Consider the following 18,053-nt stretch of genomic DNA (forward strand, 5'->3'; position numbering starts at 1 on the left):
CAATTTTCGGAGTATATTTTTTGTTCCTTTTTGAAAGCGGGCGAACAACTAACATCAAATTGATTTGCCAAGCCAAACATTTCGATTGTGTTTTTGCACTGAAATGTTTCTCAGCAAAAAAGTTATCTGACTTATCAGATGCACATGGAGTCGGCCTAAAACGTGTAGGATGACCAATTAATGCTCCCATTAACACACCACATTCTATCTCCCCGCATATTTATCACAAGAAAATATTATTATTTTCGGTTTACCATACATATTTCATGCTCTTTTAATGACAGAAGGTTGCAGGACCATGGCAGATTCCTGTGGGAACGATAATGGCGATCTGGTAACTGAATAATAGAGTGTGGGGAAAGACGAACCCGATTCCACGATCGCCGATGAAGAAAAACACTCTCTGGGATCCAATGAGAATGGCAATATCACAGCTAAAAAATCACATGGTGCCAAGTAATGACGGGATACCCGCCGGGCTGTTCAAACATGGAGGCTAAGAGTTGGTATAAGATAAAGAGCAAAAAAAAAAGTGGGTCTTGTAGTAAATTTGGACAAGACGAATTACTTGCTGTCATCGAGGTCTTTGTAGCCACGTCCGTGTTGATGCATATAAATTCGAGACTGTGAAGGATTTCGTTCATTTGGGAAGCAGCATTAAAAGCAAAAAAAATGTCGGCCTAGAAATCAAACGGAGAATAACTCTTGCCAACAAGTGCTTCTTTAGTCAATTGAAAAGTACAGTCCTCTCTCGACGAACAAAATTCTCGCTCTACAAGTCACTCATCATACCTGTCCTGATGTATGGCTCGGAATCATGGAAGGTGTCGAGAGAAGATGAGATGGCTCCTGGAGCATTCGAGAGAAAAGTTCTCCGGAAGGTTTATAGTCCTATCCGTGATGTCGACGGCGAGTATCGAGAGAGGTATAATGATGAGCTATATGAGCTTAACGCAGACATCATGATAGTGCAGCGTTTGAAAATCCAAAGGCTTCGCTAGCTAGGTCATGTTATGTGGATGAACGAATATGCTCCGGTATTTTGTAAACAGAGGAAAGAGAAGACCTTCACTGAGTTGTGAGAGACAGTTGGAGGACGATTTGACGTCGCTTGGTGCCCCCAATTGGGGACTGTTATCGCAAAACAGGGTTAGCTGACCTCACTGACTCAACGTAATTTATTTTTATATGAAACTTCAAGAAGTGCTGTATGTTGAATTTTGGTAGGATTTACAGATCGCGCTCGGACACATTTTTTGATTACATTTTACTATTCTATTCTCATTCCGTACGAAAAAAGTACAAAAATTGTGAGTAAAATGGGAACAAATATGTCTTAAGACACGAACAATGAATTCACGTCATTTCATCAAATCGTTACTTGTAAACAATCAGCTTTTCATACGTATACAATAAAAACTTCAACCAAAAGATATTAGGGCTGTGTGCGAGTTTGCCTAAATTACAACCTAAATTAAGAGAAAACCTAAATCACTGGAAATTGTCGGCAAAGCAGTGCAAAAAAAAATTTTGAAATTTTTATGAGCATACTTTTCAACCTAAATTCAAATGTCAAACTTTAAAAACAAAAACATTTCGATTTTTCATTTTATTGCTCTTAAATTTCTGATGTGCAAAAGAAATGCGCATGAATGGACCATTTAAAGTACCACATATTAGATAAGAGGCCGATGATCAATGTCCGATCGATTGTTGAGTAACTATGTCGTAAAGGGGATCTCAAATTTCTTCTTGCTGGCGGCCGCGTCATAAGAATTGGATCTTGGCTATTTGGATTGCGGTGAGCTCATTGGGCAAAAATAAGTTATTGGCGCCATGCCTAATGGCAGTCACAGGGGTATTCATGCCTTGAGACCGTGGCAAACGTCGGTTTGCATGTGCTTCACTACGTCTGGCATAAAAGACCGTATAGTCTGGAAGCGCTGCACTTTCATTAACTGCTATGTATGCATACTTACTTCCCCTTGACCCCTGTCCTGCACAGACATTTCAAACACCATACAAGTACCAAATTTATATTTTTGGGAAGTGCTGGAAAGTTCCAGTGGAATATTATTTTAGGTACCTAAAATTTAGGCTAACTCGCAGCCAGCCTAGGTAGTAATACTATTTGGTTTTCAACACTACCTAAATAAACCCTTGAGATAAAAAACATAGTAAGAGGTAAGAGCGGAGCAAAATACTCCAATTGGAATAAAGTCTGAACACTACGTCAGCAATGAAACATGTTGTCAAAAGCGTGACGTCACGCCGAGAAAATTTATTTCACAGCTAACTATGATTTTTTGCTCTCTCATTTTTTAATGCAGGATCTGTTTATTGATTTATGTTCTTTACATTCATAGACTCATTTGTTCTACAGTAATTATGACTTTTGTTTTAAAAATATTACAGCCTTCATAACAACTATTTAACCTATATATGTAATTAAAAGTTTCCGGTAATAAATGAAAATTATAATTTTTTAATTTCTATTTTGATTTGAAAGTTATTGTTATGAGTTTAGAATTTGGCTGTGCAACAACTTAAAAGTGAAAAGTTGTAAAAATTTTTAAGCGCACATTGTTATTATCTGCCACACAATTACATATTTATAAAACAACATACACATATGTGTGTGCGTGTGTGCGTGCATGTACATAAAATCATACTGCATAGAAATTTCTAGAAAATAATTACTTGGTTATGTAGTTAACACACAAAACTATGCAACAAACTTATGCCACATGCAACCACACATTCACTCATCCACAACCATACTTTCTCTTTCATATCTACATACACATACATACATACATGCCAACAATGTAATAAAACCACTCAACTGAGCGCTTAAAATGGACACCAACATTGCGGTTAATAGCATTCGTTAGTGAAATTTCGTACACTCAAAACGGCCGTCAGCCACTAACAACAACAACAACACGTTCAATTGGTTTATTTTTTTCGCGCATAACGCATCGTCGACAATCCGAGAATGCAACATCTGTTAGGCCCAAAGGTAACAATTGAACGAAGTTTCTTTCGCATTCCACGCTTTTCCGCCCGTATTGTTGGCTTTTGGCCTGAATCGTCCAATCAGCCACGTTCCTGGCTAACGGTGTTGCGCTTCTGCTTCAATACATTTGCTGTTGCCTTCGGCGGCTGCAATGAGATTTTGTATGGTTTCGTTCATCTGGACGATCTATTTAGTGCGCTGGAGGCATTTTGTCCTGGTGTTACCAAAGTCATTTGCTTGTTGAAAATGATCACATTTTTTATGAGACACAAACAGTGGCAGCGCCTAGTCAATAGGCTAAAGGCGTTGCTGTTGGAGGGTAAGTGCTGTGTGAAGATGTGAGCGTGTGTGCATTTGTGTGGTAACTGAAAAAGTGCAAGCGAATCGAAATTTGTTTTCTAGAAGCCACCAAAATGTTCTCAGTCGCTTTGGTCTAATTTTAAATTTTTTGCTTTATGTTCGCAGATAAAAGTGTGCAAAAGCGTCGCATCATGGAGCCACTGGCATCGTTTGGATCGATGTTTTCTTTTATCCTGCTGGCCTCCGGTAGTTTGACGAACACCTTTTTCAATATTTTTCCGCTGGTGAAAATGGGTTTTTATTTATGGGAATCGCGTGACGTAGAGCTGCTTTTGCCATTTAATGTTGTGTAAGTCACATATACCTACTTTTTAATTACATTGCGACGGGGTTGGTACTTGTATATAATTTTTAGCTTAACAACTATAGTCTCCTAAGGGATGGGGGAGTGTGATTTGGGTGAAGAGGTCCTTTGCGGATATGCATGCGGTACGATCTGGTAATAAAAATTTCAGCTGCTCGTCGCACTGCTGCGGAAATTGTTAGTTTGAACTCTTTAACCTTCGAGTTTAAAAATCTTAGCCTCCTCTTCAGGAAGGCTTGCCTCACCGGTGGTACATAATAAGCTTAGCCTTTCTCAAGCGGAGGTCGGAAAAATTTAACATCTACTCGGATAGTCAGATGACAGTAAGACCTAAAAGCTTAACTGAGCTGCATATGCCATAAGGGTTTTGGGAAATGGCATTATTCCAGACAACTGTCGCGCGGAGCAACTGAGACCGAATGGGTAAAATGAAACTGAGCACGATTAGCTGTAGGGAGTTCGGAGTTGCAATGACAACCTGTAGCCTGCTCTGGGTGTAACGAACTAAGCAAACGCTGGGTAGAAACTTTCCGTGAATGGTAGCGTGATTCTAATGGGTTCAAAATTGTTAATTTATCCTTCGTGATGGGAGAACTGCTGTACGCTTCAATCTACTAGAAGAGCAAGACCGCTTAATCATTCTAAAAGACCATTGCTGCAGCTGTATGGAGGATGCTAAGGTGAAGTCACATAATGTGCTACTTTCCAGCTACTTCCACAACCTGGTTAAAGTATTAGGGACTAGCTTGACTTGAACCTCTCGACATGAGTCATACTTGATGTTACATCGTCCTTGCACGGCCATTTCTCAGATAGCTTTAGCTACCGTCGGCGTCATTTTATGTGTCATGGCGACGGAGCTTCATGCAATCTAAGCGAGCTTGTCTACCGGCATAGCTAGCAGTAACCAAACCTGGCATATCACAATTGACTGTTTTTGATTAACGACATTCCGATTACCACTTATGAGGGCAGACGGCGTAGATGCAAGTCCCTAAACATCTCAGCACATAGTCGTGCGCTAAGCTCTCACACCAATGAAAAAGTGCTTACACTAGGGAGCAAAATGTTTGTGAATGAAGCTGCAAATAGCTTCGATACAAAATATTTCAGGTAATTTTTAAATTGAGCCGTCAGCACTTATGAAAAACAGCTGCCGTTGCAACAAATTATATAAAATAAATCGCACCAACTCCTGCCACATGCACACGTTGAAAATGCTCCTAAAACTGTTTTATGAACTTGTACACGTTTTGAAATTCATTGCAACTTTCACTTCTTTTTCCGTGTTTTTCTATCAATTTTCAAATATTTTCCAGCTTGCCAAATATTTTTGTCAATTTCCCCTATTACCCAGCTACGTACCTGCTGTTGTCGCTATCCGGTGCAATGACTGTATTCACCTTTAGTGCTGTGGATGGACTTTTTGCTTGCGCTTGCCTTTATATTTGTGCATTATTTCGTATGTTGCAACATGACATACGCGCAACATTTGCTGAGTTGCACGAACGTGAGTATCGTCGACGCACAGAGATCAACTATTTATTAGCATGCACCAACCCCCCAAACACACATAGATACAACTTATCTTACATATAACGAGCATTCCATGAAAAATTGTTAAATTTAACAGAATTTGTAATTGCCCTGCTGATTATTTTTGGTGTAGAATTTGAAATTATAAAAAAAAAACTTCTGGAAATAATTTTCAATTTTAAGTAAAAAAAATATTTTTGGTAATTTTTATAGCCTTATGCGTTTATGTTATGTTAATAATAATGAGCTTAAATGCCGTTTTTATTAGCTTGGCCCGTATGTAACGGAATTTTTAAGCTTAATTTTCACCGGTTTCTAGAAGTCTGATTAATTTGAAACTTTGCATACGTATCAAGGACCGATGACAATGCATTAATGTGATAGTGTGGTGACATAAGATCCACGGCCATAAGGTCAATTGGCCTTATTACCACTTTGAATGGCCATAAGTTTGATTGAAACTTTGCACACGTATCAAGGCGCGATGACAATGCAACAATGTGATGGTGGGGTGACATAAGGTTAACGGACATAAGGTCAATTGAACTTATGACCACCCCAAGTGGCCATAGATTTGAAGCCTTGCACATAATGCGAAAAACGCATTCCTTTATTAATGACATCTACGAAAGAGCATACTGGAGCCCTTTTTTAACACGCTTTTATTAGCTTGGTCTGTATCTATCTAACGGAATCTTTGAGCTTAATTTTCACCGGTTTCTAGAAGCCTGGTTAATTTGAAACTTTGCAATATATGTGATGGTGTGGTGACATAAGGTTAAGGGCCAAAAGGTCAATTGGCCTTATTACCACTTTGGATGGCCATAAGTTTGATTGAAACTTTGCACACGTATCACGGCTCGATGGCAATGCATTAATGTGATGGTGTGGTGACATAAGGTCAACGGCCATAAGGTCAATTCGCCTTATTACCACTTCGAATGGCCATAAGTTTGATTAAAACTTTGCACACGTATCAAGGCTCGATGACAATGCATTAATGTTATGGTGTAGTGACATAAGGCCAACGGCCATAAGGTCAACTGGCCTTATTACCACTTTGAATAGCAAGAAGTTTGATTAAAACTTTGCACACGTATCAAGGCTCGATGACAATGCATTAATGTGATGGTGTGGTGACGTAAGGTCAACGGACATAAGGTCAATTGACCTTATGACCACCCCAAATGGCCATAAGTTTAATTGAAACTTTGCACACATATCAAGGCTCGATGACAATGCAATAATGCGATGGTGGGGTCACATAAGGTTAACAGGAGGTGCCAATTGTCCTCTTGCAGGTGAACAGCTCTGCTGCTGCCTTCTTGGATCGCTCCACTATATGGTCACTCCATAATAGCTTCCTATCCAGAATGACTTCCAAATACTTGACTTGATCGCTAAACGCTAAGAATGTACCCTCAATTCTTGGTTTTGTAAGATTTGGTATTTTGTACCTCATCGTGAAGAGAAAAAGCTCGGTTTTATCCGGGTTGACTTCCAAAACTGTGGCGGGTTGTACTCCTGGAGCAGCCTCAGGATATCAGCTGGGTCCGTTGGCGTCACTGGAACCCAGGCTGTAGCCCTTGGTCGTGAGTGGATATCACGCGCCTCCACTACCTTGAGGCGCGCGCCCGGATATACCACCCCTATCAGCGTGACGGCGGCCCTATAGAGGTTGACCGACCTGGCGTCGTCACAGGCAATTAGCTTGACATTGCCCTGGAACCACCCTGCATCGGTGTAAGATGGCGGTGGACCACAGTTGTCTTTTTAACCTTAACGGCCACCGTAGCGAGCGCGGCCTCGATCCACTTCCACTGTTGTTTCGGGATCCTGCCATCTTCGCTGCTCTCGTCTATAATGCCAATGATCTGCAGACCCTTGGCAATTTCGGTGAAAGACCGCGTCCAGCCTCCCTGCGTCTTGGCCCTTTTCGGTGCCGTGGGGTTGGATTCATACATAGACCGCTGGCGTTTCGAGGTTTCATCACTCTCGACTAAAACTTTTAAAATTACTTGAACTAAAAAATTAAAAATAAATATTAGTTTAAAAAAACTAAAAAAACACGCTTTTATAGCAAACCGAACTAAAAAATAGAAAATAATTTTCAATTAAAAAGGGTTTATATAACAGTAGTAGAAAGTCAAACAATCGGGTATAGTTAATCACCTCAATATAAAATCATAATAAAATTTAAGTTGAAGAGAAAAAGCTCGGTTTTATCCGGGTTGACTTCCAAAACTGTGGCGGGCTGTACTCCTGGAGCAGCTTCAGGATATCAGCTGGGTCCGTTGGCGTCACTGGAACCCAGGCTCTAGCCCTTGGTCGTGAGTGGATATCACGCGCCTCCACTACCTTGAGGCGCGCGCCCGGATATACCACCCCTATCAGCGTGACGGCGGCCCTATAGAGGTTGACCGACCTGGCGTCTTCACAGGCAATTAGCTTGACATTGCCCTGGAACCACCCTGCATCGGTGTAAGATGGCGGTGGACCACAGTTGTCTTTTTAACCTTAACGGCCACCGTAGCGAGCGCGGCCTCGATCCACTTCCACTGTTGTTTCGGGATCCTGCCATCTTCGCTTCTCTCGTCTATAATGCCAATGATCTGCAGACCCTTGGCAATTTCGGTGAAAGACCGCGTCCAGCCTCCCTGCGTCTTGGCCCTTTTCGGTGCCGTGGGGTTGGATTCATCCATGGACCGCTGGCGTTTCGAAGTTTCATCACTCTCGACTAAAACTTTTAAAATTACTTGAACTAAAAAATTAAAAATAAATATTAGTTTAAAAAAACTAAAAAAACACGCTTTTATAGCAAACCGAACTAAAAAATAGAAAATAATTTTCAATTAAAAAGGGTTTATATAACAGTAGTAGAAAGTCAAACAATCGGGTATAGTTAATCACCTCAATATAAAATCATAATAAAATTTAAGTTATTAACAGAATAATTTAATTCATAGTAAAAAGCGTGGAGTGCTTGATGTGAATGTTACAATTTTTCTATTGGTGGCAACTATCTGAGAGGAAAGATATGAAATGTAGTCAAATGCACCCCACGCTTTTTACTCTGAATTAAATTATTCTCTTAATAACTTAAATTTTATTATAATTTTATTTTGAGGTGATTAACTATAAACGATTGTTTGACCTTCTACTACTGTTATATAAACTCTTTTTAATTGAAATTTATTTTCTAATTTTTAGTTCGGTTTGCTATAAAAGCGTGTTTTTTTTAGTTTTTTTAAACTATTATTTATTTTTAATTTTATGTTTGTTAATTAGTTCTTTTGCTATTTTATGTGTTTTTTGTAGTATATATTTTACTTCCTTTGCATAATTTTCAACATTGTAAATTGGATCGATTTGTTCCTTTTTAACTTCATTTGGTAAGGTAACATTTCTACCGAATACTAATTCGTATGGAGTAAATCCATTATCAAAAACCGTACTAGCAGTTGTATTATGCAAAAATGTAAAATATTTCAAATAAACGTCGCAGGGGAAGTTATCATTTAGAAAAGCTCGTAAGTATTCATTGAACACCCAGTGATTTCTTTCAATTGTACCTAGGGTTTCATAATGGTAAGCTGTAGAAAAATTATGTTCGATTTTTAGGAGTTTAGTTAATTCAGAGAAAATTTAATTTTTATATTCGGTTCCTAAATCGGTTTTAATTGATTTCATTATGCCATAAATCATCCCCCTTCAAAAATGGCAGTTGCAATTGATTTTGCTGTCTTATCAATTGTGAAAACGAAACTCGATCGCGCTCGTGTTTTACCCACGCCCGTTGCCATTATTTTTTCATCGCTGAATGCAATTGGCGCTGCTGTTCAGCAACAGCAGACAGCGATGCCAGTTGCACTCAGAGGGGTGTTCAGTGCGTAAAGGCTGGGTAGCGCAGTTCGGTTACAATATAATGATAAAAGAAAACAATTTCTATTATAACAGTAAAGATTCAAATACTACACAGAGGAAGGCAAACTTGAAATTCGTAAAATAATAAAAAAAAAATATGAAAACGAAGTTGGAATGATACACAAGGGGGAAAAATGTTAAATTGATATAATAAAAACAAAAAATAATGGTTATATTAATCTGTTGTTTTTAAGACTTGTCTTTTTGTTTTTAGCAAATATATATTATACAAACATATAACAAATTAAATACTTTCAATCTACGGAAAAAGAATGTAGAAAAAAAAAAATTTATAAAAAAATTGGGAACAAAAAGTTAAGTATAAATTAAATAAAATTTAAAATATGTTTAAAAAATAAAAAAAATAATAAAAAAAGTAAAATTAAAAATAAAAATTTATAAAAATACATTTGGAAGAAAAAAGTAATAATTAAAATATATAGCACCTCAGTAAAAATTAAAAAAATAATAAAAATACGTATCTGAACAAAAAAATAGGTATGTTTTTTTCCTTGTACATGTATACATATGCACTTGAACTTTATATGGACTGCTAAGTATGTAACATAATCTACATTTATAAAATTGTTGCGCAGAAAATTAGTACTTAAATTTTTTTTAAATATTATACTAAGTTGCAACTGAAATGTGTCTCTCCATTTTAGGACCGAAAATGGTATGAGTTCACTATTCATCGCAACCTATTTAACCATAGGTTAAACATAACGAACAGCACACAGCAGAGGTGTGTGTCTCCGCTATTCAGAACAACCCGTTTGTAGAGAGTAATTTACCACTGCCGCGAGTCTTCAATAGTTGCCGGTAGATGGGTCTCCTAAACATTATCTAAGTAATGTTATGCGCTTTTTTTACCCGCAAATGTAAATGTATACACGTGTAAGAACAAAAAAAAAAAAAGCACGGCTAATGTATATTTAGGCTGGGTGAGAGTTTGCCTAAATTTTAGGTACCTAAACTAATATTCCACTGGAACTTTGCAGCACTGCAATAATTTAGGTAAAAAGCTGTCAGAAATCTGCGAGTTAAATTGACAAGCTAAATAATTTTTATGCTAAGAAAAAGATAAGAAAATTTAAAATTTTTCCCGTTTGCAATATTTATGCATGCACAGAGTAGGGAGCACTACGATCCATGACAGGTAAATAACATCTAGATAGAAAACAAGAAAGTTCAGCGGTTCCTGGGAAGTTGGCCACATTTTTACCAGCTGGTGGAGAGGAACGTCCAACACGATATTGCTTACACTCGGCATGTGAACTATATCTCACGTACACTCTAGGTCCACATGGCTGGTCATTGTGAGAATATTGTGATGCGCGCTTGATCCTCATTTTGCAGCCTTCTAATCCAGCATCCACCAGAAACCATTTGGAGACTCCGCCAACAGCACCACACTCTATTGGAAGCCCAGTCGCCACACCAACTAAAGTATTACCCATCGTCCACTGAACAATACGGTACATGCTATGGTACATGCATAAGCGCATATCGACAAAAATAAATAAAAATAAAAATCAATTTCTATTTTTTTGTTCAAGTTTGACATTTCAATTTAGGTTGAAAAGTATGCTAAAAAAAAATACAAATTTTTTCTTTTGCACTGCCTTGCCGACAGTTTTTTGTGTATTTAGGTAGCAATTTAGGCAAACTCGCACACAGTCTTAAAATACTTTAGATCTTAGTATACGAACGAAGAAAAACTCACAATCGAAATATTAATTTAGAGCAAATTATAAAAATATGGAAAAACGTTTATATATAAAGCTTATCACACCTGAATACACAGAAAAATATTAATTTTAAATTTATTAACAAAGAGAAAAAGTTATATATTTAAAAAATATCACACCTCAAAAGACAGCGAAGGAAGAATTTTAAATTTAAATCCATAATAAAAAAAAATTTTAATTTAATTGTGGAATGCTCCATACACATTTGTATGGCTACATTCATCGCACGTACACCGTTGCACAAATAGGACACTAATTTACTAACAACAATTCTCTTTCGCGCGCTCACTGCTTGCCAACGTCAAATAGTGATTGATTCAATTTACAAATTTTTGCTCAAAATCTGCTGCCATTTTAGCTCTAGTTTGGTTCCTTTGCAACAAATTTTCCCATCAAATACTAACTTTTGATTTTCTTTGTATAACACGTTCACGCTCCGCTCTATGTGCCAAACATACCAAATACATACATACATACATAATCATACTAACATATCACTCAATGCCCTTGAATGTTGGTTTTTGTTTTTTTTTTTTTTTTTGGTAGAGGAGCACTCAACGTACGCGCAGAATAAGCGAATACAACAAAGTTTAGCGAAACTCATTGAACGGCACAACGCAATCATCGATCTTTGCAGCGATTTTACTTCGGAATTTTCACTAATCATCCTGATGCATTTTCTCTCCGCAGCGTTGGTGTTGTGTTTTAGCATTTTGGATATGTTGTTGGTAAGCTGTTTGTGTGGGTGAGTTTGTTGTTTTTGTGGTTATTGTTGCTGTTTAACAAAATTACATTGTTACTTTGTTACGTTAAAGTGGTGTTTGCTTTCTGCTGTCTTTGTTGTTGTTGTTGTTGTATTCAAAAGCTACTTTGTTGAATAACTTTGTTTAAAATCGCAATTCTTAATGTTTAAATTTTGCTTTTCAAATGAGTTTTAATGAAAACAGTGACCTTGTATTAAATTATTTATTAGAACGTGAGTTGCAAGGATGAACGAAATAGTTTGGTTAAGCGTTGGACATTAATGATTTCTCATAAATCACTTTTGACAACTTTGACACGAAGCAAGTGGCATTATTAGACAATGTTTTCTTAAAATTGAAAATTGACATGTCTAAGCTTAAAGCGAATTAAATTTTTTAAATATTATAAAGTCCAGGATTAGAGGAAAATTTAAGCTTGATTATCGGCTTAAAAGTATATCCAGTCAGTAAAAACAGGTAATATTGAACTGCGCGGTGCTTAAGATCTCACAAAGACCATGGTTCCGAGTTGAGCGCCACCCCAAGCAAACCCACTTCAGAAGTTGGGAGGAGTTCGCACGACAACATTTTACTATGCTGAAGGTTTATTCGTAAGAACCGCAGCATTGAGCTGTTTATCTCTCAATTCTGTCAATGTTAAATACACACTATACTGACAGCATTTCATCCGGCTGCTGGTTCGTTAGGAGGATGAAATCCTGCCCGTCCTCCATGGCTCGAAATTTGGAAAGTACATCCCCATGACATATTGGTACATTCGAGTTTTGCCGCTACAGAAGGGTCAGCATCCTGCGACCTCACCACACATGTGATTAATACCTTGGCCATGACCGTGAGATCTACGTTTCATCCACTGCGTAGAACCGTACGTCGTTTCTTGCCTTTGGAGATATGGAAAAGAGTCACCTGCTATATTGTAATACTTACGTCCTTATCCTTAACCGATTGCAGCACAACGCTAAATCGAAGGATGCAAGCGTTTCACTCGATTCCACAACAACTTTATCATAAAGCTAAGAAGTTCCCTTGCTACAGTTCTCCATCTCTAACTGGGCACTGGCTCAATAAAATAATTAGCGGTACAAGCAGATACTAATTCGCCATAATTTTCATCAGCTCGGGTACAGCAGGAGACAAACAATTGCTTCCGTTTTGCCTCCCTGAGAAAGCCGGAGCCTTAATCATACCTCCCTATGGCCTTTAACCCACTTCAGTCGGCGCTGCTAGACTGCATTACGGTATTGGGATTGACTGTTTCTGCATTCAAGCTTATGGCCCTTAGCCTAATGCCAAGCACTCGCTCTTCTGGTCATGAATTGATCGCTCCCAAAACCTGTATTACTTAATAACCTTTTTACGTTCTTCTTCTACGTTTGAACTCGTGTTGCTCCCTAATTGAGCACACCAACCTTCGCTCTCAAGGTCTGGTTAATAGCTTGCTGCAATATCATCTTCCCTGGGTTGCGCCCCCATTCGCCCAATTTCTCCCTTCCTATTTTCGTTAGATTTAAATGATTAATCCCGCGTAGTAGAAGCTCTCCTGGAAAATCACAGTTTCGGAGTGCTATCACATAAAAAAACGGTGCAGTTTGATTAAATTACTTAGAGATTTATTGCATTGCAATGATTTAGTTTCAAAAACTACTTATCTTACGTCCGACTTCCCTACGGCTGTCTACGCCTGATAAACATGCGCACTAAGAGATCTGCGTGACATACTAACGGCCTGGTGCCCAGATGATCCCAATTTAAAAATACTTCCAGGTTAGGTACTCCCACAACATCCTCGGTTGCATTTGGAATCAAGAGTTAACAGTTAGCGAAGGCGCCACCGTTGCCGTCATCGTAACCCTCCACACAACCACAATGTTCACCATAACCGTAAATATAACCTTAATTATAACCGTATCCCTGATCGCAAAAACCATATCCGTACCTTTGAGTGTAACATAAATGTAACCGTAACTGTAATATTAGCTAACCTTACTATAACTGTAAATGTTAGCGTAATATTTACGCTTTTTGTAACTGTAATCGTAGTTCTAGCTTTAACCGTACAACTAACCGCAGGAGTAAGAAACCGTATTAATGACGGCATGTAAATTTAAGTTTAATCGCTCCCGTTATTACAAATTGCTACCATTATGAACATCATCATGTCATTATGGCTATGGTTCGAAATATCATCATCATTACCGTTCTTCTTTTTCTTGTGACTCTATTTATCTTCCACTTCACTTATTTTTTCGTTATGCCTTTTATTTTCTTCTTTGTTTCTATTCATTTTCTTCCGTCTTTTTATACTCAGTTGAGCAGAGCTCACAGCTCAAACTTCATGATTGGATAACGGTTGGTTGTACAGGTATAAAGGAATCGAGATAGATATAGACTTCCATATATCAAAATCATCAGGATCGAAAAAAAATTCGATTGAGCCAAGTCCGTCCGTCAATCCGTCCGCCCGTTAACACGATAACTTGAGTAAATTTTGAGGTATCTTGATGAAATTTGGTATGTAGGTTCCTGAGCACTCATCTCAGATCGCTATTTAAAATGAACGATATCCGATATCGGATAACCACGCCAACTTTTTCGATATCGAAAATTTCGAAAAACCGAAAAAGTGCAATAATTTATTACCAAAGACATATAAAGCGATGAAACTTGGTAGGTGAGTTGAACTTAAGACGCAGAATAGAAAATTAGTAAAATTTTGGACAATTGGCGTGGCACCGCCCACTTTTAAAAGAAGGTAATTTAAAATTTTGCAAGCTGTAATTTGTCAGTCGTTGAAGATATCGTAATGAAATTTGGCAGGAACGTTACTCCTATTACTATATGTATGCTTAATAAAAATTTGCAAAATCGGAGAAGGACCACGCCCACTTTTAAAAAAATTTTTTTTTTAAAGTAAAATTTTAACAAAAAATTTAATATCTTTACAGTATATAAGTAAATTATGTCGACATTCAACTCCAGTAATGATATTGTGCAACAAAATACAAAAATAAAAGAAAATTCAAAATGGGCGTGGCTCCGCCCTTTTTCATTTAATTTGTCTAGGATACTTTTAATGCCATAAGTCGAACAAAAATTTACCAATCCTTTTGAAATTTGGTAGGGGCATAGATTTTATGACGGTAACTGTTTTCTGTGAAAATGGGCGAAATCGGTTGAAGCCACACCCAGTTTTTATACACAGTCGTCCGTTGTTCTTCCGTATGGCCGTTAACCCAATAACTTGAGCAAAAATCTATATATCTTTGCTGAACTTAGTTCACGTACTTACCTGAACTCACTTTATCTTGGTATAAAAAATGAACGAAATCCGACTATGACCACGTCCACTTTTTCGATATCGAAAATTACGGAAAATGAAAAAAATGCCATAATTCTATGCCAAATACGGACAAAGGGATGAAACATGGTAAATGGATTGGTTTATTGACGCGAAATATAACATTAGAAAAAACTTTGTAAAATGGTTGTGACACCTACCATATTAAGTAGAAGAAAATGAAAAAGTTCTGCAGGCCGAAATAAAAAACCCTTGAAATCTCGGCATGTATTACATATATAAATAAATTAGCGGTATCCAACAGATGATGTTCTGGGTCACCCTGGTCCACATTTTGGTCGATATCTGGAAAACGCCTTCACATATACAACTACCACCACTCCCTTTTAAACCTCTCATTAATGCCTTTAATTTGATACCAATATCGTACAAACACATTCTAGAGTCACCCCTGGTCCACCTTTATGGCGATATTTCGAAACGGCGTCCACCTATAGGACTAAGGCCCACTCCCTTTTAAAATACTCATTAACACCTTTCGTTTGATACCCATATTGTACAAACGTATTCTAGAGTCACCCCTGGTCCACCTTTATGGCGATATCTCGAAACGGCGTCCACCTATAGAACGAAGGCCCACTCCCTTTTAAACATACTCATTAACACCTTTCATTTGATACCCATATCGTACAAACAAAGTCTAGAGTCACCCCTGGTCCACCTTTATGGCGATATTTCGAAACGGCGTCCACCTATAGGACTAAGGCCCACTCCCTTTTAAAATACTCATTAACACCTTTCGTTTGATACCCATATTGTACTGACATATTCTAGAGTCACCCCTGGTCCACCTTTATGGCGATATCTCGAAACGGCGTCCACCTATGGAACTAAGGATCACTCCCTTTTAAAATACTCATTAACACCTTTCTTTTGATACCCATATTGTACAAACAAATTCTAGGGTCACCCCTGGCCCACCTTTATGGAGATATCTCGAAACGGCGTCCACCTATGGAACTAAGGATTACTCCCTTTTAAAATACTCATTAGCACCTTTCATTTGATACCCATATCCGCCTTTATGGCGATATCCCTAAATGGCGTTCACCTATAGAAGTATGGCCCACTCCCTTTTAAAAATACTCATTAGCACCTTTCATTTGATACCCATATCGTACAAACAAATTCTAGAGTCAACCCTGATCCGCCTTTATGGCGATATCCTTAAATGGCGTCCACCTATAGAACTATGGCCCACTCCCTCACAAAATACTCTCTAATGCCTTTCATTTGATACACATGTCATACAAACACATTACAGGGTTTCCTTCGGTTCATTTTCCTACATGGTTATTTTCCCTTATGTTGTCACCATAGCTCTCAACTGAGTATGTAATGTTCGGTTACACCCGAACTTAACCTTCCTTACTTGTTTTATACTAAACGCCAAGTTTTCTCTGGTGCCTTGTTCCGGTCATATTACCCCAACCATGTACAAGTAAGGGCCCGTTGATATTGGGGCTTCGATGTTAGCTGTGTGTGAAGCTACAAAAATTCCAGAGAGAAACCCACATGTTGCTGAAGTTGTGATGCCAGCCTCTATTGCCGGCGAAACACCCATACTAGCACCAGGGCTACAACATGGACGCAACCTAAAAAGTAGTACGCCACAAACTGAGATGGAAGCTCGGCCTAAATATTTTCTCGCGCCAAGTTATTGTTATTATTATTATTATTCTTAAGGTTTACTTGCTTGCCGAAGCCAAGTTGAAATGTTTAAAAACACACCTGCGATTTTGTTCTAATACAACTCATCTTTTGGCCGAAGTCTATGTACAACTTTGACTGCTGTTAAGCGAAGTATCGGCTACATCCTTCATATAATATATCCTTACAGAACTCCGCTTCCATTGGGATATTGATTTACATCTTCTATAGCATCGCTGCTTTGACTCAACTCTTTCTTTATTGCATTGGGGGAACGTATGTCAGTGAAAGTGTATGTGCAGATATAGCTTACCAAGAAAAGGAAGCTTTAATAATTCAGTATTTTTTTTATTTCATCCCACAGAGTCTCGATATTGCTACGGTTATTTACGACATTGATTGGTATAAATGCGATGTGCGCACGCTCGGAATGCTATTGATGATTTTATTTCGTGCACAAAAACCGAAAACAATTGAGGCGCCATTCTTCACACCCTCTCTGACTGCTTTTCGATCTGTAAGTAGTAAACTTTTCTATTCTTAAGCGAATAAGTTGAAATTGCTCTTTTTCTATTCTTTTATAGATTATAAGTACAGCAGGCTCCTATATTGCGCTATTGAAAACATTTATTTAAGTGTGTAATGGATATTGTGTTTTTTGATTTTTCGATATTGTGTGTCAATAAAATGGCTAACAAAAGTGAAATAAATGCAAAAATAATGGGTAGCCCATGATGTAACAAAGCCAGGTGTTATATGCAGTGACAGCTCAACAAAGGTGTACCTGGCCATTGTAAAGGTTTACAAGTAGGATATGTAGCAGCACGCACATACAACGCCACGCTCACCTGATCAAAATGCTTGTTATTGTTCGTTTTTGTTGTGGATGTTATTTGGCACTGCTGTACTTCTTAGGTCCAAAAAGTGTAGTAGCTGCTAACGAAAGCTGCGTAAAAATTTATTTAATTATTTAATTTTTGGACGGGTTATTGCAGTCGACCACGGTTTCAAACGTTTTTCGCGGAAAACTTTTGAATGGGTAGGAAAACTTAGCACCCGTGTTTGTATTCTTAATGCTGGAATAACTCGCGTCCTCAGATACCCCAATTGAAGACTGTTGTATAATTTTCTGTAGGACACATATAGGTGCATTTTACATTTTCATACTAAATTCGTCAAAAAAATTTACCATCACATCAACCCATATCTGATATTCCGCTCCTTTTTTTCCCTGCGTCGCTTTCGACAACAGCAACCCCGGTAATTTTGACACTTGGTTCAGGGTTAAGCTCATGTTCCACGCAGGTTCCACTGGGTTCCACACTAACCGAAGAGAAAAGAAGTGTTTCCTTCTCAATCATATCATACTTGTAAATCTGTAGAATGT

The 18,053-nt window shown here is 38.0% G+C and overlaps 1 protein-coding gene across 1 annotated transcript; it reads left to right on the plus strand.

Moving 5' to 3' along the window:
- The first annotated feature begins 2,998 nt into the window (after positions 1 to 2,998).
- Or22c (Odorant receptor 22c) lies at positions 2,999 to 17,301 on the plus strand. Its single transcript, XM_067770135.1, has 7 exons — positions 2,999 to 3,338; positions 3,485 to 3,668; positions 5,003 to 5,193; positions 11,441 to 11,622; positions 16,857 to 16,958; positions 17,031 to 17,183; positions 17,251 to 17,301. The coding sequence occupies exons 1-7, from the start codon at positions 2,999 to 3,001 to the stop codon at positions 17,299 to 17,301; spliced, it is 1,203 nt and encodes a 400-aa protein (XP_067626236.1).
- The last annotated feature ends 752 nt before the right edge of the window (positions 17,302 to 18,053 follow it).

The sequence above is a fragment of the Eurosta solidaginis genome, chromosome 2 (genome assembly GCF_040869045.1).
Source record: "Eurosta solidaginis isolate ZX-2024a chromosome 2, ASM4086904v1, whole genome shotgun sequence".
NCBI lineage: Eukaryota > Metazoa > Arthropoda > Insecta > Diptera > Tephritidae > Eurosta > Eurosta solidaginis.

Coding starts and splice junctions, on each gene's coding strand:
- Or22c (XM_067770135.1), top strand. CDS start 2,999: ATGCAACATCTGTTAGGCCCAAAGGTAACAATTGAACGAAGTTTCTTT. Junction 11,623..16,856: donor GCATTTTGGATATGTTGTTG/GTAAGCTGTTTG, acceptor ATATCCTTACAG/AACTCCGCTTCCATTGGGAT. Junction 16,959..17,030: donor GAACGTATGTCAGTGAAAGT/GTATGTGCAGAT, acceptor TTCATCCCACAG/AGTCTCGATATTGCTACGGT.